Source organism: Harpia harpyja, chromosome 19, assembly GCF_026419915.1.
Source record: "Harpia harpyja isolate bHarHar1 chromosome 19, bHarHar1 primary haplotype, whole genome shotgun sequence".
Classification (NCBI taxonomy): Eukaryota; Metazoa; Chordata; class Aves; order Accipitriformes; family Accipitridae; genus Harpia; species Harpia harpyja.
The window spans coordinates 12,583,092-12,605,028 of NC_068958.1; the positions used below are offsets into that span (position 1 = coordinate 12,583,092).

At 41.7% G+C, this 21,937-nt stretch overlaps 1 protein-coding gene across 14 annotated transcripts in view; it reads left to right on the forward strand.

Annotated features, from left to right (window-relative positions):
• EXD3 (exonuclease 3'-5' domain containing 3) overlaps positions 1 to 21,937 on the forward strand; it is a 295,489-nt gene that overhangs the window by 102,914 nt on the left and 170,638 nt on the right. For all 14 annotated transcript variants that reach the window (XR_008239335.1, XR_008239338.1, XR_008239337.1 and 11 more), the window contains exons 7-11: positions 5,548 to 5,601; positions 6,187 to 6,326; positions 7,141 to 7,241; positions 13,789 to 13,862; positions 16,640 to 16,678. Coding sequence is in view for 9 of the 14 variants with exons in the window: in XM_052815030.1 (XP_052670990.1) it covers positions 5,548 to 5,601; positions 6,187 to 6,326; positions 7,141 to 7,241; positions 13,789 to 13,862; positions 16,640 to 16,678 (408 nt within the window). In the remaining 5 variants the exon portion in view is untranslated. The remainder of the gene's footprint in view (positions 1 to 5,547; positions 5,602 to 6,186; positions 6,327 to 7,140; positions 7,242 to 13,788; positions 13,863 to 16,639; positions 16,679 to 21,937) is intronic.

Here is a 21,937-nt window from a genome sequence, read left to right on the forward strand (position 1 = left end):
CAGTCTCAACCTTTTTTTCCTATTAACTTAATCTACTGCTAAAGGACAGCTTTAATGGCACATTGCCTGCAAGATTCATGCCACTCCAGAACAGAGGTAGCCAACCTGCAGGCCATGGACCACTCTGCCGCCTGCTCCCAAACACCATGTCTTCTGCAGCTGCCTCTGCTATGGACATCTGTCTGGTGAAGTGGTTGGGAAGGAGCTTGAGTATTGCTGGGAAATAATAATTCAGATGGTAGTATTCTACCAGGATTTCTGGGCTCTCGTCAAGCAAGCGGGCTCTTGTAGAAGAGGTGCAAATGTGCAGCAGATCTAGCCATACAGAAAGTCTGGATCTGGAGGATCTGGTGAAGGTGGGTGGCCTGTGTGCACAGGAAACTTGGGCAGCGCTCCAGAGGATCACCCATTTGTGAGGATGCACTGACCAGTTAAACCAGGTTTAAAACTGCTTTGAGTGACGTAAGGAAGACAAATCACGGAAGTGTTTGTTTCAGTTCCCTCTTCCCTTTACCTGTGCACACACATACTGCAACCTTGACTTTTACTTCTCTACCTCAAATTCTTTAGATATGAGTAACCTGTGACTACTTCATTTTGACAGTCTCACTCCTTGTAAAATATGTTTATGCTCTCTTGAAAGTGGACCTGGAAAATCTCATGTTTTTCTCATTTCTGAAGATATTCCTGAAGACAGCTGTGTATATTGTATGCTCTTTCAGCAGGAAGTAATTAAACATCTAACCTGATGTCGTACACTATGCAGTGGTGTACTCTAAGAGTTTGAGCAAAACTGATTAGCCACAAGTTTGAAATGAGTGATTCCAAAACACAAAACAGATGTTCCCGATGATTAATAAGCCTTTTACTCAATTATTTCTACCATTATTATGTATCCAGGCTTTGATCACTGTGATTTTCTTAGAGTTGACATTGGATCCTCATCTGCAAAGTCTCATTCTGTTGTTTGGTCTATTCTATGGGTTTTCAGAAATTCCTTCACCATTGGTTCAGAAATACTACACTAAGTCAGGCACAAGCATATTTACTTTTGTGTTGTCCCAACTTGCTTGCAGCAGAGCTAAGTAATACAGGAGTCATCAGAAACCATTTGTGTCTGTCCTGCATCATCACTCCAAGCAGTGCTACTAGCAAAAGGTTATTCCTCTGGTGCTAACCCCACCGTGGGAAAATTGCGTAAATTGTCAGTGTAGACACCACCCAAGTGCACATGCCCTTGCAGATAAGATCTTGTGTGGCTTCCTGCACTTCGTACTGTATATGGAAAGAATAGTCATTTTTAGATGAGGCAGAGCCAATTGCATTCAAAACAATTAGAGAAGATCAGGTATTGGTGCAGGGTGCTCTGGGGTTGTGTGTTCACTTCAGAACACTCCCCATTTTCCCATACTCTTGATGTTGCAATTGCATGACTAGAAGAGTGGTCTGGTGCTTGTGACTTGGCATGAATGCGTCAAGTTTGGGTAACTTCCCCCATCCTATGGTCAATGCACCTACATGCATTTTAGATGTAATTTAATATAGCATTGCCCAGCTTTGAATTCTTCCCCATCCTCATCCAGCCTTCCTTTGCTATATTTTTACATGTTTATCCTTGGGAAACAACACTACTACAAAATGTCCAAATATGATTTTCGCTTTCACCATAATTAAATCAATGACCCAAAGCTGCCTGAGGACAATGAGAAGACTCATGAACTTTGATGGGATTTGAATCAGGCAATGGGTCATCACCTTTTCTCCTGTACTAAGCAGTGGCTTCATTACGTACCTGGGGATGCAAGGCAAGAGAGGGACCACCCTTTTCCATATTTCTGTTATGATCTGGGGCAGGAGGGTTTTAGTATAGGTTAAACACTTTTATGTGTATCAATAATGCTAATAATGCTAATTCTTTGCTGTTACTAGATTACATGCTAGAAAATCTCTTATGTATGAAATGTATTTTTGTGAAAGGGCTACTTGTACCACCAGTCAAGACTATAGCATGTTCTCTTTATAGCTTGAGGGAGGGTGAGTAGACCCTGATAAGCTGACAATATCTCAGCATTCACCAGAGCTTTTCCCCGTTCCTGCGTCGTAGCTAGGTTTTTTGCTCTTATTGATCACCTGGTGAAGTGGGGGAGGTATCTGCTGCTTAGGATTTTTGTCGCCCTGCTGATCCAACCCGAGTCTGAGGATCTGCAGTTGGATTAACATGATAGTTAGCTTCCAGCTACCCTGGCTAGTCTTCCAGCACAGCTTGGGAGTGCAGCACCGTGTATGGCGAAATGCATGTTTCTTGGGTGGGGAGGGGGATTCTCACCATTTCAGTTACAGCATGCTGTCTGCCTAATTAAAGTGTTTGTTTTCTAACTACAAAATGAGTCTGCGAATGAGGTGTTGCTTTTCTGGAGATCTTATCTATAAACAGACTGTTAAAAATAGGGTCATTTTACACAAAACTTGTTTGTGGAGTGAAACAATTCAAAACATGATAACAACAAAATAAAATCTTAAAATAGCTCTAAGTTGAGACCACAGACACAGCTGCCAAACACTTTCATCTTTATTACAGTTACTCATATCTCTTCTCTTATTATTCCTATTGTAAACACGCTGATTTTATCTCCGTTGTCCTCACTATTCAGCCAGCCAGCCCATGTAACTACACCCTGCAATCCAGCCTGCTTGTTTGTTCCTAGGACCCAGGTCTTGCGTGTCCTTCCACGTTTAGCTTTGTGCATGGACGAGGCTGCTGCCCTGCTGGGGACAGTGTTCCCTGCTGTGGGAAGTTTCTGTCAGCAGCACAATTTGTTTGACTGCTCTGTCACCTACTTTAGCTGGGTGATGTTAAAATGATGTTAAAAGCCAGCTTGCGTGATTTGCTTCAAGTTCCTCTGACCTGCAGCAGTGATGGTGTGAGCTGGGTCTGCCACAGCTGGCGTTGGAAGGCGATGTCTCTCCACACTTTGGCTACATGAATATTCGTTGCTCTACACCCTTTGGTACAGGGTAAAAGAGGATACATCCAGTAAAAGAGGAAAACCTAACCTGACAAGGCACTTGTTCATCTGATTAAGTCACCTGTACGGTTAATAGAGATGGAGATAAAACTATGCCATTTAGATAACAGTTCTGCAATTAGGTTAATCTGAACATGCATGTGAACATTAAAAAGCTATTAGGGAAACCATTGTATGCTTGCATGTTAAAACTAATGGATTACTTGTTTAATAAAAGTTACTAATGAGATCAAATGGTGAAACAAGATTTTGAGAGTTGCAAGTCTTTTTTTTTTTTCTTTTTGTTTTTTAATTCAGCAAACTGAGATACCTGGGAGGAAAATAAAACCAGCTGCCAAAGCTTTGAAGACCCAAAACCCTTCTTCAAGTCCAAAACAGAAGTAGCAACCTTCAGCTTTTATACAAGTTGAGAATAATTACTCAGTTTGAACTTTGTGATGTTAATCTGATAATTTGAGAGAAAAAGTACTTGATGCTTGTGGAGCAGAGTAGCATATTAGTCTCTAAACAGGTGGAATAGTTATAAAGACTGGAGTAAGAGAGAGATTTGATTGAAGATTTAGCTGGGCTCAGAAATGATAATGTGCCTTTCTATTCAATATCTGGTTTGTAGCATACAGTCAGTGCATTAATGTTAGTTCCTGCTTTTGTCACTTAAAGCTCTTCTGTTGATTTCTCTTTTTGGGATGAAGCCTGGACTGTCAGTGACACAGTGTTCATTTTGTGTTAAAAAAACAAACAACACCCCCTGCCACACCCCCACCCCCCACCCCCAAACCAAAACCCAAATCAAAATAAACAGAAAAAAAATATTTTTCCACTGATAACTGGGTATCTGTGTTCTTTCTGGGCAGTAAGATTGAACAATTGAACTTACATGGTATGTGTTGGTAGTCTGCTTTTGTATACTCAGTCTTTGATGCAGTGGATGAAATACATGCATGAATTTCCCAGAAGGTAATGTAACCCACAGCTTCTGCTGTGAGCAATCCTCGGGTGAGCTGTTCGGTTTTGTCTGTGTTGCTTGGCTGGGTTTGCAGAACATGTGCTTCCAGTGATGAGTTAAGTTGAGGTGTCATTTGAATGCTAGGAGAGATCACAGAAAATGTGTTTCAAGGTGTGCTCCAACCCCCACTTAGGTTATTTTTCTAGTTAAATTTTGCTATAAAGTTTCACGCACGTGAAGTATAATGTTGAGGTTTGCATTTGCTTGGGGGGAATGCACATTTTTTTACTGTATTACATTTGTTTACACATTCTAACAAATAACACAGTTTTAAAATGCAACTATTTTGACAAATCCATCATTGTCATGATCTTCTCACAAAGCAAAATCAATCACAAATAACAGAGAAACCTGTTGAAGATAAGAGCTTTTCCTCTAAGCCCTAACACACTATGTCCTCATCTGAATAACTAGGCATTTGTGAACTCAGTTGATTACATACTCTGTCCTGCTGTTGCTTAGCATTACATGCATGCTGCAGTAGGGTCAGACGTGTTTTCAAACAGTGTTTACAACCGTTTTGGAAAATATGGCCTAACTGGAAAATAATTCAAAGGACACTTCATGTAAAACATCCTTGTTACCTAGCTCACAGGTACGTCAGTACTAACACATAAATGCTCTAGAAGGCTCCTTGTTCTTATTACTCTATTTACTGGAACAATACACTATATTAAAGCAAGCCATTACATGGTTACTCTGTATTTGAGATCCAAGTATTCTCACACACTACAGAAATTAGACACCATTAACTTCTTAAAATCCTAATTAGTTTATATGCCTCTCAAGTAATGCACAGTTAGATCTTAATACATTTCTGTAATCACCAGACTGGGACAGGATAGACAGTGGCTGAACCAGTTCTTCTCACAGTCTGAGTTGCTGCTGTTCACCATAGCAGAGTTTCCTCATCTGCAGAAGATACTGATTTAGAGTTAATTTGTGAACGTGGCAGGTCTCGGCTTATCAAAGATTTGTAGATACCACAAAAAGGAAAAATACAGTTCTTACCATCTTTCTGACTGTGTGGAGCTACGCAGAAATTATAAAAACAAAGACCTCTTGATTTCAGGGTCTTTTAAATCTTGAGTTTCTTTCACAAAATGCAACCATTTTACAAAATTTAAAAGGCACAGCAAGATGGATAAAGTTAACTCAGAAAGGTGTGGTGGGTCAGGTGTTTTTTACAATTATATCAATAGAAAATATTCATCTTAGCTGATTTTGGCCAAGCAGTTTTCTTTCTTTCTTTCTGCCAGACAACTTGATCTTTCACTTTTGCTCCAGGGTATGCCGCTGATCAGAATATGCAACTCTACCAAGAGTGGTTTTGCACATTTCGAAGTGGAATGTATGTGGCCAAATGTTTATATGATTTGTACTTGAAAATTTAACAGAAATAATTAACACATTAAAAATTTGGATAATAGCATATATACTTCGCTTTGGAATAATGCCCATTTATCCACTGTGGTGTTTTTCTCCTAAATACACAGCTTTTTTTGTATTTTCTAGGCAGCCATACTGAGTATTAAGCTAAAATTACAGCCAGATCAAGATGTGGAGAAGGTGAGTCATTTCCTCTGCAGGCTTCTCTGTCATCAGATCCACCTTTTGTTAAGCAGGAGATCCATCAAGGCCCTCCAAGTTGTGCTGCCTTTCACTTGAGGCTTTTTTTTGTTCCCAAGAAGTAACCGCTGCATTGCTGATGTACCTTTACATCTAGGGAAGTGACAGAGTGTATTTTGTTAGACCCCATTGCAGCTTACTGGTCTATTTTTCTAGCTGCAGCCACATTATAAAAAATTCTAGCTGTGTTCTTGACAGATGGTTATCACTGTGATGGAGTTTAGTGCTTTTGCTATTTTGAAGCTTTGCTAATGTTTGTGTTGAAAATGTCATGTCATTTATGTTGGCTAATATTTGTGTTGAAAATGTCACATCACTCTTTTAGGCAGCACTGGTCGATTAAGCAGGGGGGTTGTGACTTGTGCACCATGTCTGAGCAGCAGGGAATGGGACAGCCCTCTGCCAGGTTTCAGTCTGCAATGTCATGGACCTCCTCCATGCCTTCTGTGTGCTGCAGTGCTCAGTCTGCGGAACATGGTGATCAAAGGCAGGACACAGTGCTTTAAATGTAATTTCTTCTTCTAGATGTGTACGCCACTACTGCTCCAAGATAAAACTAACTTGGTGGAAGATTATGTGGGAGAATATCCTGAGCTCCAGAGCAAGCTCTTGCAGATTCTGGACACGTGGTGTGAACCTGGTTTTAATATCAGAGACATCACAAGGTAGAAATGCTTGTTGAATTTCTAAACAGCTGGGGCCAACTTGCTGTCAGAGGACAGTATGTTCTCTGGTTGTCTATCTAAGATCGTTTCTCAGTGTAACGGAGTGCAGTGTATTTACTTTTCAGCAGAGAAGGGGGAAATTCTGGTATCTGTGCCAGAGTCTTCTCAAACGCCTCAGCCCATAAGACAGAGGTATCATTCCTATTGACAGATGCTCAGTTCCTGCCAGGAGAGAGCAGTGCAAAATGAAACCTGTGCAGTAGATCTTAGCAATATAACAATATCAAAGCTTCCTCCAGGACATTGTAGCAATCAGACTCTCGTGCTTTGCTGCAGACAAGGGTGAGTTTCAGTATCGGTTGTACAGGTTTTGCAGGAAGATAATACTGTGATGAAGTGGCAGAAAAACAAGAGATGCAAGTGGTTAACCTTCATGTGCTCATGAAATAGTCGTGTGTGTTTTAATTTATAAATTGCTTCTCACTAGAATAGCTTCTGTCAGTCACAAAGCCAACAGTACAGTCAAACTCGCAAGGTAGATGCAATAGTTGCAGTCTTAGTTCTGAAAAAAGACGAGAGGGAATTGCTTGCTTTCTCTTTGTTTAAAATAAGCCTCTGGACTCGCTTCAGTCATTGACTGGGATATTTGTGGGGTTGTATTGTTGGCTTTTTGCTGTAACTTGGGAAAGGTAGTGGACTGTTCTTACTAACACCTAGCAAACCCTAATACCTGTACCAAATATCTACTATTTGGGAAACATACTTGAGGTGATTCCACAGATGTTTCTTTCTGATTTTGTTTATTTGCTTACAGACAATATCAAGGCCTGTCCAGGTACAAACCAGATAAATTTAACCGCAAAATGCTAAGCAAGCTGGTCTTCAGGCTCCTAGACCGATTTAACGTGGATCCAGGTATGTGATATTGCAACATATTGTAGAGTTATCTCACCAATAAAGAACAGATGAAGTCAATTTGTCTTCTTCCATGTTCAGCAAGGAATCTGTGCTGTAATTTATCATGGGGAGTTTAAGGGTTTAATTAATAATATTGAAAAACAAGGCTGGTAAGTTATGGGAATTATCACTTTGTACTGTCAAAGAATGCAGTGCTTGTGACTGATAGACTGCTTCTTCCATGATATGAAATAAATCTTGACCTCAGAATGGCTCTACGTAAACACATGATGGTCAGCTTTGAGTTATGACTCCATTCCACTCACATAAGAGGCAAGTCATTATTCATTTGGGGATCTGTTTTCTTGAGTTATGGGTCCGTCAGCTGGGAAGAGATAACCCTTGGGAAGCAGGAGCCTCACAGTCCTTTGTATTCTTTGCATAAACTAGGGTTGGTGGTAGGGAATTTTAAGGCTCTTGCAGCCTTCTGAGAGAAGTAACACATTTTACATCACTGAATAGATCTGCTTCACTACCAGTTATCTAAAAAAATCTACTTTATTTTGATTGTTAGCGGGGACTGTTGATCGTTTTTTCTTCTCTTTGGGACCTTGCTTCAGAGGCCTTTAGGTGCACCGTTGTGTTTTACCCTGCAAAGCTTTTCATCATCAGTCCTAGATATGCAATTCTCTTTTCTTGGACTGAAAAGTGTTTTCTAACCACAAATTGTGGGCTTATTACACCTGGCAGCAACACTATATTGCATATTAATCTTCACATCTTCAGACTGGTATTCAAAAGTTAGTAAGATAATCCTTACAAACCCTCGTTGGAGGATAAGTAAACATAAACTTAGCACATTGGTGTGAAAGCTGAGACATATAGGGGGTGATTTATTTAAAATCTAAAACATTCCCAGGAGTTTACTAGTCTTCAGTAATTTTTCCTCCTTTGCAAGGTTGGCTTTTATGATCTGTAAAGAGAATTGAGTTGTTCCCTTTTTCTTATGAAATATCCACCAAGGGTATGATATTAACTGTAGAGGTTAAATGATATAACTGTTCACATGTGAAATCCTGAGAAATTAAAAAAAAAAAAATCTAGGAGAGGAGCATGTAGCTGTTGATCTCAGGTGCTCTCTGTGGGGTGATAGTGTGCCTCAGCCTCGTGATGGTGTTTCGGATGTTGTAGCTGCCGATAATAATGGCCAAATCTTGCTGGTCCTCCACAACACATTCACTGATGAGGAGGTTCTTTGAGGTAGATGCAGATCCCATTCCTGCCTATGCTTCCAGAGAGTGATCCATCCTGTGCAAACTGCAGTGTCTACAGTGCAAGATAAGTCACTTGCTAGAGAGGGCTGTCCACCTCTGTTGATGTGAAGGGGGATGCGGGCTACTGATTTAGACAAGATGCCAGATTTGGGGCGGCTAAAACCAGTGCTGGATGACTCTCATAGTCCAATATATGAAAGTAGATGTTTATTTTTTTCATAATACCACATGTAATTCAGAGCAGGACTTCACACTTTGCTAAACTGTGGCCGTCTTAGTCTCCTTCAAAATGCTTTGGAAGGGGATGAATGCCTACAGAGGAAATGCTGCCTTAGTGCTGGTCCTGCTTGAACTGAATTGGGAAATGGTGGCAGCTGGAATAACACGGCTTTCCTTTTCCTCCCACCTCTTTCCCCTCCCTTCCTCTGAATTTCTGGGTGTTCTTTCTCCATTCTTTAGTGGAAGTAAATCTGACTGAGGAAAGAGCGTACAAAAAGGAAGCAGGCTAGGTAAAACATACAGTTTTAAAAACCCCTCATTTCTCTTGTTCTGAGCAGTTCCACCAAAAGCTAGCAGTGAGGTAAAACTCACACTTCTTGTTACCTAACCTGATTGTGGGCTTGTTTGATGCTGCAGTCTGCTGCTGCTTTCTATCTCCTCTTCACTCATGACTCCTACTCGCTGAAAGAGGCTGAGAGCAGCAGCAGAAGAGGGAAGTGGCTTTTGGTGAGAAGGGCTGGAGGAGGACAGGGTTTCTTGGTATGAGAAGGCAAACTTGTATATGACTCAGTTCTTGCAGTTCCAAATCTACTTTCATATTTCACTACCCAAGCTCACTCGTACCCACTCACAGTAAATTTCACTGACTGCTAAGCAAAACTTAGGTGTTGATCAGCCATTGAGATTTGAAACACTCCTTGAAACTGCCAGTCTTAAATTTCAGAGCCAGAAAGGAGGTGGCCCAATATAAAAAAGATCTGGGACCTCAGGCAAAAAAAAAGTGCCATCATCTTAGATTAGTCCTTTCTTTTTCTGAACTGTATTCCAGTATTCCTGTTAACACACAAAACACTGCATGTTAAGTGGAAGATTTTCTGCAAGTCCCAAAAGTGTCCCAATAAACTGTGTGGATTCCATTTAATTAGCTTTATTGGGGAAGGAAGAAGTTGGTCAGAAAGGTATGTGATTGAGGAAATTGAGTTTTATAGAGTCTTTTCTCACACATGGGTCAGTATGCTCTGGTTTAACAAGCCTGTAGCTTTTGCGGGCTAATTACTTATTACTCTTTGGAGACCCTGTGAGATTGACTTAGATTCACAAATGCAAGTTTCAGTCAACACAGCTGTCAGAGATGAGGGATCAGGCCTTACCTAGGTTTGAAATGGTTGAGTATTTTCTGTTGTGGTTTTGCACAGCCAGTACACCACAGAGAGTTCAGTGGCGTTTTTCATTGAAAATTCATTGGGTATGAGGTAGAAATGATACCACTTTGAAAAGTATAACTGTCCTCATATATTGGGCCTTAGTGCCTATACGACAATAAAGCAGAAAATAGGTAGAAAAGAGATGGTAGTTGAAGGCACAGTTAACAGTTACCATTGTCCTGTAGCAGTGTAATAAATTAGCTGAGCACCTTAAGTTTTGAATGCTATGAACATGTTTTTACCATAGTCTTTAAAAAGTTTTTTTAGCATAAACTAAGAGAAATGTTTCTCTCCGTTTGACCACCAGGTTATCCTTTTGGTTTAACCTTTAATTTCAATTTGGTGTGAGTCTTCCTTATTAAGCCCCAGAACTGATTTGCGAGATAAAGCGTTATCACTCCGTCAGTGTTGGGGCAGTAGAGGGCAGACGAGGGCTGCTCAGCAGTCTGGGCATCTGCTCAGGTAACTCACAACTGTCCTCGGACTTCATCAGATCTGCCAGATCGGCGAGCACATCGCAGAGCAGTCACCAGGGAGAGCTCCACCAGGGACTCGCGGGAGTCTACACAAGGCACTTCCAAAAGATGCTGTGTTAGAGAGAGAGGAATGGCCGTTATAACTCTACAGGAGTGCCTTTGGAAGGAGGAAATTTCAAATGTTTTTACCTTTTCCTCATTAAAACAGAGCAGAAGGTTATTCCTTTCCTTTACATTTGCTTTACAAGGGTTGTTTCCCCCCTAATTCCACGCTGACTTTCCTTCAGAGTTTTTTAGCTCTCATGTTAAATACCAGCACATCTTTATATAGCACTGTGACTGAGAAGAACCTCTAGGCTTAGGTGTCAGAAGATAGGAGCCATCCACTCCTGAGGTTGCAGTGGCCGCAGAGTCAAGGTGCTGAAGGAGAAGGGGATTGAACATGCCAGGGTCCTCTCTGGGCCCTTACCTTCTCAGCTACATTTTTGTCTACTGAAGTACAGGCAGTAGAATATGATCTGCTCTAGACCAAGACAAGCTGGCCAGCAGCTCCAAGCTTTTCATTGGAAAAACTGACGCCACCCTTGCAGTTCTGCACATGAATTCATCGTACCCAGATACCTGTCTAAAGACCACACTGGAGCATTTTTTCCTTTAGGCATTGATCAAACCCCTTGTGCTATGCTCTCTGTTCTTCTCCAGTCAGCTAGTGCTCCAGGCAGCTTCAAAGCTAGTAGGTAGCTCAGGGGTTTGGGGCTAGTCTGGTGGTTCTGCTGTTTCACCTTCCTTTCTGAGGACTGCTGACCCTGATCTGTAGTGGCACAGAGCATTTTATGAGAGACAGTAATGCATCAGGCTACAACAAAAAGAGGTTTTCTTGAGTTCGGCCCTACCCTCCACTAAGTCGCACTTAGGGACTAATCTCATAATACGCTGAGACATTAATGCACAGCTCACTTCTCATCAGATTCCCTGGCAATCCTTAGCAATACCAAGGTAAAAGCCTCTAGCATTTCAGGTACCTTGATTTTATTTTAAAAAGGCTCCTTTACTTTGTCCCCAAACAAAGTATGCTTTATCTGGACCTTCTGTTCTGCCAGAACAGGGTGAAGGAGTCTCATTGTGAATGGAAGTCAGGCTTTCAGTGCAGTGTAAAGAGAGGATTGGGTCCCCATCCCAGGGCAGGAGGCATCGCGTATCACCTGGGAGTGGTAGCCACGTACCACACTTAAAAATAAATTGCACCATGTCCCCAGTAGACACACCTTACCGATGTTATATGAGTGAAATAAGTGTATATTGTGGGTTTCTCTAGCCTTGCCATTAGACTTTTGTTGGGGTTTGGTTGGTTTTTTTCTCCAAAAGGCTACCTGGAATTTCTTTTGCCTTTATTGCTTTTAGTAGATGCATCTCACATTTTACTTTAGGCTTTCTGATTTTATGTGTTTGTGCTGTCCTTTTGTATGTGTGTGATCCAGTTTCCACGTTCTTCTAATTTCTTGTGTTTGAGATCAATAAAAGCTTCAATTTAGCAGTTAGTCTCTTACTTCACTGCCAGTTTTTCCATTGCCACCTCTTCTTAACTCCTTTTCCCCTTATAAATTATTTTCAGGTGAAATCTTACCTGCCAGTCCTCTGAGTTTATTGAAGTCCATTCTGTTGGTTTTATTTTGCTGTTCTTCCTTTCCTTAGAGCTTTGAACTCTTCATTTCATTATCTCTTACCAAGTTACCTTTCATCCTCATGTTTGTGATTAGTCCTCTGTTTTTTGTAATAAAATATAGAAAACTGGATCCAAACCCAGTTCCTTTGCTCTGTCAGAACAGAAAATGTCAGTAGTGCGTTCAGAAATGTTTCAGTCCATCTGTGTTCCTCTGTCCTACTTTCTGCACAGGTAGCTGGGCACTTAAAATCCCTCAGTTCTGCAAAGTCCTGTGCTTTGGATATTTCCTCTAGAAGCTCACAGAAAATGTTCAATGGATCTTTTTGGCGACCTAGAGCAGCCATGCTGTGTTTCTTTCTGAAGTGCTTTGAAATCTTTAAGTTACGTGGTGATATTATTAAATTTTGATGTTGATCTTACCTTCTTTAAAGGTTGTTGCTTGCCATGAGCTGATGATCTTTCCTACGGATATTGGGATAATATCCGGAGGAAAGATCACCATATTTACTGGGATAACATCCTGCGGGACAATTGCAATAATTTCCTCAGATCCTTTGAGGGCAAGGATATGTTGTCACGCTGTGGAAGATTAACTCAAAAATAGCAGCTTTAAACATTTCTGTTTGAGACGGAAATGTTCAAGTTATGAAGTGATGCTTCAAGAGACTCTGAGAAGCTGCAGTAACCAGTGGTACAGCAATTCATATCCCTCTGATGCCAAGTCTGGTATTTAGACATCTTTCTTCATTCTCTCAGTTTTTAATCATTGGGCATGCCATATGTGGGGCACGGAGAGTGCTAAGCTCTGAGGCCCTTTTGAGTTGGTAACACTGGTTTCTCCCAGTGTATGCTGATTCAAAGGAGGCTGCAGAGAATTTTAACTTTACTGTTTTCTGTTACCGTTTCTGATTGCTGGTCCTGCTCCTTCTGACTACCAGCGAGATAGTTTTAGCCACTGAAACCCCAGTGAAGGCTTTGGTTAAATCTCTCCCTGTATATGCATACCAGCATCTAGCAAGAACTGACAGATACGTATGCTAATCCTAGTTAATGTATTTTATCTTCTGCGTTTATCTCTCATTGCGCTGGATTTCAAAACAAGGTGCTATGTGAAGGTCTTGTTTTTTTGCAGTTGTAATGAGGCATATCTAATGAAGATGACAGTAATAAAAATAATAACAACAATTGTTGCTTGCTAGCTCAGCAAAAAAATAGTCACCTCCCTCTTTGTATGGATATGGAGTTTCTTTCATGGATGTATATTTTATCCGATAAACTTTAGCCATGAGTTTATATCCTGAGTAACATGTTCAAAACTGCTTCAATGAATTAACAGCACAGGTTCCAATTAAATCAAAAAGAATGCAGCCTCTAGAAACTAGAGGTGGTGCCTGTATGAGGATGCTGCCTAATTAAAGGTGTGAAGTCATTGACTGGGAAGCATATTGAACCAACAAGTGGATCTTATCATTCAAGGGTGGTAGAATGAGAGATATCAGTAGCCGAAGATTAGCATTGCTAACCATGGTTGAAAGTGTAAATAACAGTTTATAGTTTAGATAAGCTGACAATGTGTGTGTCTGTCTGTCATTGTTCCAAGTGTGATGGCATCCTGCCTTCAACATAGCAAGTTTGAAATTGGGGAAGGAAAAATGTAATGTCTAGACAGTAAAACTTCAAGGAAGTTCAGCTATGTTGTATACTTAAATGTCTTTTTCCTTCTTTTAGCTCTCTGCCCTAATGTCATAAATCAGCGGCACTTGAGAACTCTGAATTACCTCTTTTACAAGAGGTTTGTTGAGGTACGTTTCTGTATTGTGTAGCATGGGTGTGAATGAGGCTTTTTGTTTATTTTACGTTTTTAATAACATGATTGAAATGTATTGATAGTATACAAGCAAGTGTTCCTTGTGATTATTATTGCATAGAAATGCATTGGATCTGCCATTGGACCTGTTTTTTCTGTGAGTGAATAGTTTCTGTGTCCGTTGATATTCTAATGATTGGGTGTCATGATTGCTTAGAGCTGGATGCTTGTTCACCTCAGCATCCTCAGCAGTGATCTGAGACACATGTAGGTAGGTCAGGGTGTGCTCTCCATACGTTCAGTTTCTCTCAGCCATCTCAAATAAGCAGGAGCATACTGGCTGAAGAGTTGGGGGTGGGGAGGTGTTGTGTTTTTTTTAAGAACACAAGGTTTTAGGCATGCCGCATTGCTGGGTTCTTTGTAGGCACTTTGCTTTGGTACTTGTGGCCTGGCTGTGATAGGTGTGGCCCAAACCTGCCACAGAAGCTTTTTTGTGCTAACAGCCTTGTTACTGCTGAGCAAAATGGTAGTACTTTCAGCTCCTGGACCACTCTTTGAACTAACTTTACTTTTGTCCAGCCTCCAAATTCTCTTTCCAAATACGCTGGTACTTGTCCTGGCACTGAGTGCTTGTAGAAATTAGAAGATGCCATTAATTCTTTCTAAGGAGCAGGTTTCTAGGAGGCAGCTTGGAGGTTGACTGTCTGCAGAATTACTTGGCTATGGTTTCTCCTCCCCACTCATGAGTGTACTGAGCCAAGTCACTGCCCTTTGGATGCTCTTGAGCTCACTGCATTGGGGAGCACATTTCTCTTCTTGTCAACAGGGCAGTTTTGGTGCTTCTCTTGATGGTCTGGCATTCATCATTATCCTGTGCCTGGAGACAGATTGTACTAGCTGAGAGTAAGTTTTTGTTCTGCCTTTTCTGGAAAAAACAGCTTGCACTTCTTGTATCCAGGTATATCAATTGGACTGTGAAGGGCAAGGACCACAAGAGACTGCATGTCGTAGTGAAATGTTTCCATTTCTTGAATTTTGAATTATCAAGCTGTATTTGCCAAACATGGAGTGGTGTTTCATCTGCAGTTCATAGAAGACTTTCTTCTTGTAGACACAAGTGGCTTTTTTAACAGAGTTTTAACAGAGCCCAACAGGTTGTTCAGATGTTCCTACTATTGATCCAGTCTTCAGAGAGCCAGTTTTCAGGAAATGAGACACCTCCTCCAGAAATGCCTGTTCTTTTGCTCAAAAGAGGATTCATTTGATGTTCTGACAGAAGAAGGCAGATGCATGTGTTTTTTCTGATCCCCCACCCCCCAGTACTTTGAATGTGAAGATAGGGTTGAGTGGTGGTGATCTGATGACGCCATTCTGGTACTGCCAGTTCTGCTTCCAAGACCTCTTGATCCATCAGTGAAGGCTCTGATCTGTCTTTGCTGCCTGCCAGATCCACTGACAGAAGAGGAGGGAGGATCAAGCATTTCAACGTCCTGCATCTCAAAGCTTTAATGTTGGATGACATCATTCTAGAGAGCTTGGTCATCTGTAGTGAGACAGTAGAAAAGCATTTATCCAGGTGTATTTATTTAGCAGAGTGGAATGGATTCTTGATCTGGTGTTCTGCTCTCTCTGGCCTTCCATTTCCTTTGTTTTGGAGTATTTGCTTGATTTAAAGTATCCAAGCTGGCCAGTTACTTCCATTAAGGTACATTTGGCAGCTGTTTCTGGACACAGTTCCTTCTTCTGAGAGCTCTTTGGTGTTCTCTGTTTACTATTCTCAGCTGTGTATGAGGTCTGGTTAAATGGCTCCTTTATCTCACTAGTATTTAAATTACATGCTTGTATATCTCAAAGATGTTTTCTTTGAGGCTCTTGCTCCCTGTTTGCTCATGTACCTTTCCATAAAAGTGGCACTAGTAATCATTGTTACCTCTGCCAGAAGTAGGGGTGAGGCTCAGGCCTTGGTGGCTGATCAGTCTCACACAGCCTGTGTTCTTGGCAGAATGGAGAGCAGGTCCCATCCCGAGTTTCTCCCCAAGGTTGGCTCTGAGCTACATTGGAATGGGGATGTTAACTTATCAGTTTCCTTCCCCAGACCTCATGATTCCAGAGGTTTTTTCATGACTTGGCTGTTGAGAAAAGTTGTATTTTTCTGTTCTGAAGGCTCAGCCTTGCAGATAATCCCTGAGATTACTTCCTTTACTGGAGCCTATGGGGATGGCTCTCTGCTGCGCTAGCTGTTGAGGTGAACAGTCTATGGATATATTGCAAATCTGAGGTAAAGGCAACAGCAGTGATCCATGCGTTCCACCAGGCCATGGCCTGTTTCAGCTTTGCTCAGTGATGTCTCTGTCATTGCAAGAGCACCGTGCGAGCTTTGAGGCATTCAGAAATGCTGCTGCGCTTTGCAGCATGTTGTTAAGGTGATTAGTTTTCTGCAAACGAGCCCAGGACCCAGCTCCGGCTAATAATGAGAATGTGGACTACTGCTAAGTAAGGGCCTGCCATTGCCTGTGTATTTTGATTGCATATGAATTTTTTTGTCTTATGTGCTGTAGTGTAGCAGTTGTCTGAATTACTTCATCTAAGCTGTGGTTTTCTGCCATGCCCCGGCTGGTGACATATGAGAAGCAGAGGTTTCCCGTGTGCTCCAGAATGCATTCCTCAATCACAGTTGATGCCAGTGTGTAAGACGGTGTGTTAAATTTCAGCTTGCTGTATGTAGCATTCTCCCTTTTCTAAGATGGCTCAGAAGTAATTTTGTCTTTTCAGAAAACCATGACTCAGGAGAATTGGACAGATCACGTTCAGGTAAGTATGGATTTCCCTCTCTCATTTTCTCAGGGTTATTTGCTTGGAGATTATTTTAAGATGTTCAGAATATCCAGCTCTGGATATTGTAGTCCTACTATTACAATTTTGCACTTTCTCGTAACTTTGTAAGCATATAGCAAAATTGTATATGCAGGGAAGATCAAGGAAGAAAATTTATATTTTAATTCCTGTTACGTCTTTAAAAATGCTCTAGTTTGGCTAGAGCATTTAGATAAGATTATCAAGTACATTCTTTTACTTTTATGCACTTATTTGCAAGTGAACACTACAAATATTTATGTTGATTAGTTACAAGGAGGAGGGGAAAGAGAGTTCTCTTCAGGCAGCTAACAAGGTGTGCAAGTAAATCGGGACAAATGTTAGATTCCCTCTGCACGCTCCACTGATCATTTTCAACAGGTTTATTCGGTGACTGTTAGATACTGTGACTTCTATGTCTTGTGCTGTAGGACACAAGTAATTTTAATAACACAGGAAGAAGGGTAGCGATATTTTTTTTTCTTAGTGTATAAACAGGAGAGTTCAGGCAACCATGTTTTGGCCTGATACTACAATAAATACATATGTGACAATGAAATATCAAGAAATTCCATGGTGACAAACCATTAGTGATTGTTTGTGTGATACTGAGTGTCCATGATATCCCTATGGAATTGCAACCTCATGGTGAGTGTTTCTTCCTTTTCTGTAAGTCCTCAGTTTGAATTCTGCGGCCATTAAGGATTTCTGACCATCAGCTAGAGTCTTCCTTTGAAAATCCGTTTGAATAGTCAATGTGGGCCTGTGAGTGGTAACAGGCCAGTCTGATGACTAATGATCTCATGCATTTGATATCTTAGGCACTGTCTGTACACACCAGCAAAAGGACTGCATTTTAAACATGAGATGTTTCTTCTGTCTTTCATGGGTCAGCTGGAAAAAGAACAATTCAAAAGGCATGAGGATGTGTTTTTTAAGACAGAGATCATTGATAAAATGCCCAGCAGCACTTCATGGCAACTGTTAAACCTACTGAGTGTTTTCAGTAGTGAATATTCAACTTCTATGTGTAGTTTATCATACCCATGCGAGAGGCCAGACTCTGTGTGGAAAGGAAGGGGTCTTGCCTCTTGATCTTGGTGATCTTATCCATTGAAAGAACTTTTCGGGGTTCCCTTTGATTCTCACAAGCTTAAAGGCCAGCACAAGTGCTGGTGGTGCCTTGGTGGATCAAGACCAGCAAGACACAAGCAAGAGATGGGATTAGCCATGAAACTGTAGCAGACATCTTCACCACAGCTTCTGGATGTACTTCTTTGGTGTATGCAGTGAAGGGGTTTCTGTTGATGCTATGCTGGATAGTGGGAAAAACCTCCCAGTTAACACACATGATTGCAGATCGTGTCAATCACTTTTGAAGATAGGAGGCTTGGGAATAGATGCTCTCTGAAAAGTGCTTGTTTGATGCCTGGTAAGACAGCTCCCTAGGGAACTACTCAGAACTCAACTGTATGATGGACTATGGCAGAAGGTCATCTTTGCGTTTCCAATGTATTCCAAACTTTGTATTTTCTGCATGCTGCCAACTTATATATTTTTGACAACTATGTAATTATCACACGAGTAGTGCTTAAACTTGCCTGTTATCAGTCCTAACTCATAGTGCTATCAGAGATTACTGTCTTTGGCACCACTTTAAAGCGATCAGAATCTGTACCTGTGCATATGGAGGAAACTGAAATAATCACATGTGCAGGTAGGCTTCTGCTTCACACTGCTGGCAGTGCGGCTGCACTGAACAAAAGATGAGTTACAAAGGAGAAATCTCTGAGCAAGTTTTGTTTTTCAATGCAAAAACTAAGGTTGTCTGGGACTTTACTGTTTTTGAAAGGTTGGACTTTACATGAGGGAAAGGTTCAACTTTCCACTCAGAGCTTCACCTGTGACCTGACACGTTTTGACAAAAAAAATCTGCTAGGTTCCTTGTGGAACTGGAGAGAGTTGTTGTTTGTGTTGTATGTCCCATTCCTATGTTTAGTTCAGGCTCACAGACAGTTTGTGTCTCCCAAGCTCTGTCTTGCAATGTCATATTAAAGATACATTGCACTGGGTTGGAAGCAGAGGGTGGGATACAGTGTGACCTCTGGGTCACCTGGGGCAATGGGAACCAAAACTCCCAAAAGACTCCACAGCGGCAAACTCTCAGTCAGAATTTTTGGATAATTTTTTCAATTTTAAGTCCAAAAAGGTTTAAAGTATTCATGGGTTTAAAGCCAATTTTTGTTTAATTCTGCGCTGCAGCTGTAACAAAAGACTTAAATTACATAGATATCAAGAGCCCTGGTGAAAGCAGTGTTAGCAATGTCATATTCGGTATGGCAGGTGATAGACTTTTCTGGACTGGTATTTCTTTTTGTTCACCCTGAGCAGTACAAGTACAGAGTTTTCCTGTTCCTGCCCTGTGGGATGAATTGAAAGTGTGATCCTGACTGCTCCTACAAAAGGCAGAAACTCGGTAGTTAATTGTGGGGCCAACAGAACCTGTTTCCAGCCCTGTAGCAAACTGGTTTTGCCCCCTCCACCTGCCAGCACCCACACTGCTGATCTGCTGTCCAGGCTGTGGCTGCACAGGCAGGGATGGCAGCCGTAGGCAGGCAGAGGAGGCAGGAGGGAAAGCAAAGGGATCAAAATGTCTTCATACCCTAGGGAAACTGCCCTCATCACAACTGCCTGTTGGCAGCCTGGTGAGCCCAGGAGGAGAGCTACGGTTTGTATCATCTTCTCCAAGCAGAGATACCTGGAGGGCAGAGGGAGGGGAAGAGTACTCTTCTTGCACAGTGCCAGCTGCATTGCTATTCATTAGCTTGCCTAACTGATTCTGAGCTGCACGGAAACACACAAGAGAGTGCCTGTCTTCACAAGCAGAGGAGAAGGTGTGTAGGGTATTGATGGTAGATAGGCAGGAAAAAAAGACAGGGCATGAGCCAATTGTCTGCTTTGCTGTGTGCCCTTCTGCTTCCATTTTTGCATGCTTCATAGCCTTTATCAGCTGCATAAAGATGGTAGAACTGCGTAGAGCAACCACAGAACAGCCAATACATGGCACTGATCAGATGTGTTCAGGAAGGGTCATCCTGCCAGTGACTGCAGAGAGCACTTGGCCAGCAGCAAGAGGGGCTTGTTGAATACTGATGTTTCCCTGGAAATTCTGCAGGACAAAATCACTTTGAGACTAAAAAGCATGGAAGGCATTTTTCAATCATCTGCCAAGCTTTCAAAAAGTGAACACACATAGAACAATAATATCTGAGGAGCATAGCAGGGAAGCAACTCTGATTGCAAATGTCACCTCTGCCAGTGTTTTAGATGTCAGGCAGTGTCTGAGATAATTGCATGAGGTTGGCAATATGACATGGGACCTATGGGGGAGCAGTCCCTTCTTGGGTGGCAGCTGGAGCCCGAGAACATCTCAGATAGCACCAGACATCTGTGTTTTGGTGACCTGAAATTCTCCTAGTTTAACAGAGGGCTTGGGAATAGGAGGGTCGGGTATTTTGCTGCACCGCTTTTAGCGTGCCATGTTCTCACTGATGTTTTGGGGGTGATCTTACAATTGTGCCCTTCTAGACTCAGCTTGGTTGATTAGTGCCAAAGCACCCGTTTTGTGTGGAGTCACCTGCACCCCTCCAGGTCTGATCCATTCCACGTGGGAGTTGTGCCCATCTATGCGAGGAGAGAGCTGCCTGGGAAGCTCTGAGACCCTGATGCCACCCACAGGAGACAGTCTCGTCTTGACAAGGAAAGGCTAGGGTAGTTGTGCAGGGGAAATGACAGAAAATTATGGGTATTTCTGAACTGTTAGAGCCCAGAAGGCACACACTTGCTTGATGATTCTAACATCCAGAGTATTTTTGCAGGGAGTAGTTTGACTGCAGCAGAGCTAACCAGTTGCTACGGTTTAGAGTGTTATCTCAGGGTACTTTGGCCCAAGAAGCATACGTATGTTTATTTGGACTTCCTGCTCTGAAATTCCTTTTCCCATGGAGCAGAACAGGGTGATGGTGCACAGTGATGTAGCTCTTCATTTGGGACAATAACTAGAATCAGTGTTGGGCAGGGTTAAAACCAGTTAGTTTATTTAGGACTGTCGGTGTTATAATCACCTGTTTTGCAAGGTGTCTGGGACAGCGAAGTGGCAGAAATGGTACTTCCACTTTTACTGACCTTGAGCCAAAGGGCCTTTTGTTCCTAAATCAAAAAACTTTCTGTGCTAGTGTTTGCATTGGGGGAACTTTCCCTTAGTTTCTCAAATGTAAAAATCTTAAACCCTTCTAAAACTCATGCTCAGAAAAAACACTGGTGTTTGAAAAGATGTTACTTGTTCTTTGGGCACTCATCGTGAGCTGTGGCTTGTCAGCCCTTTTGCCAGCTAATGGTTGCAACCACTCTGTCCTCCATTTTGGCATGTGTGACTTAGGGTATGGGGATGCAACATCTAGAAAAGTGGCCCTTGTTTTTTTAAGGCCCTTGTTTTGCAGCTATTTAGTCTGCTCTGGTCTTGCATGAGAATGAAGTAGATGAACCCTGGAGCCAGCTGTTCACCATGTTTAGCACTGGGAGAGACTGCAGCTAATCTCCTCTCCTTCTCCAGCTGTGACAATGAGATAACTTATTTATTTTAAAATTTCTGACCATGAAAATCAAACACTGTGCCAGCTCGTTCTCTGGGTGACCAGCGGTGAGATGCTAATAATTCGTAACAAATGTATAACTCCAGTTCCACTAAAATTCTAGGGTTGTTTTGCTACTTCACAGATAATATTCAGAAATCTGCACAAACAGAAGGCATAAAAGTAAAGCACCCTCCTTTATGTGTAATACATTTGAAAAACTTTGACAATTCCTGGTCCTTAATAGGTGTAAATTATCTTAACACTACAGGAAGGAGTTCATGTAATCTTATTTATTTAACCAATTAATTTCTAAATTGCAAACATCCTCAGTGATTGATGCCAAGATCCTAACACGCTCTTTCTGTACAGGACCATTTTGACCTCAATTAAAATGTAAATACCTCTGGAATAAAATGTAATAGCTGTTATGCTCAAGGAGGTAATTTTTAAGGGGAATTTAAAGGGCAGAATGCAATTATTTTTTAAAAGTTTTTGTGGCCAGAACACCTGGCCAGTAATCCTGCTCTGGGGAATCTTTAATAGGGACAACAGGTCAAAAGGCTACTTTGCAAATATCCACATC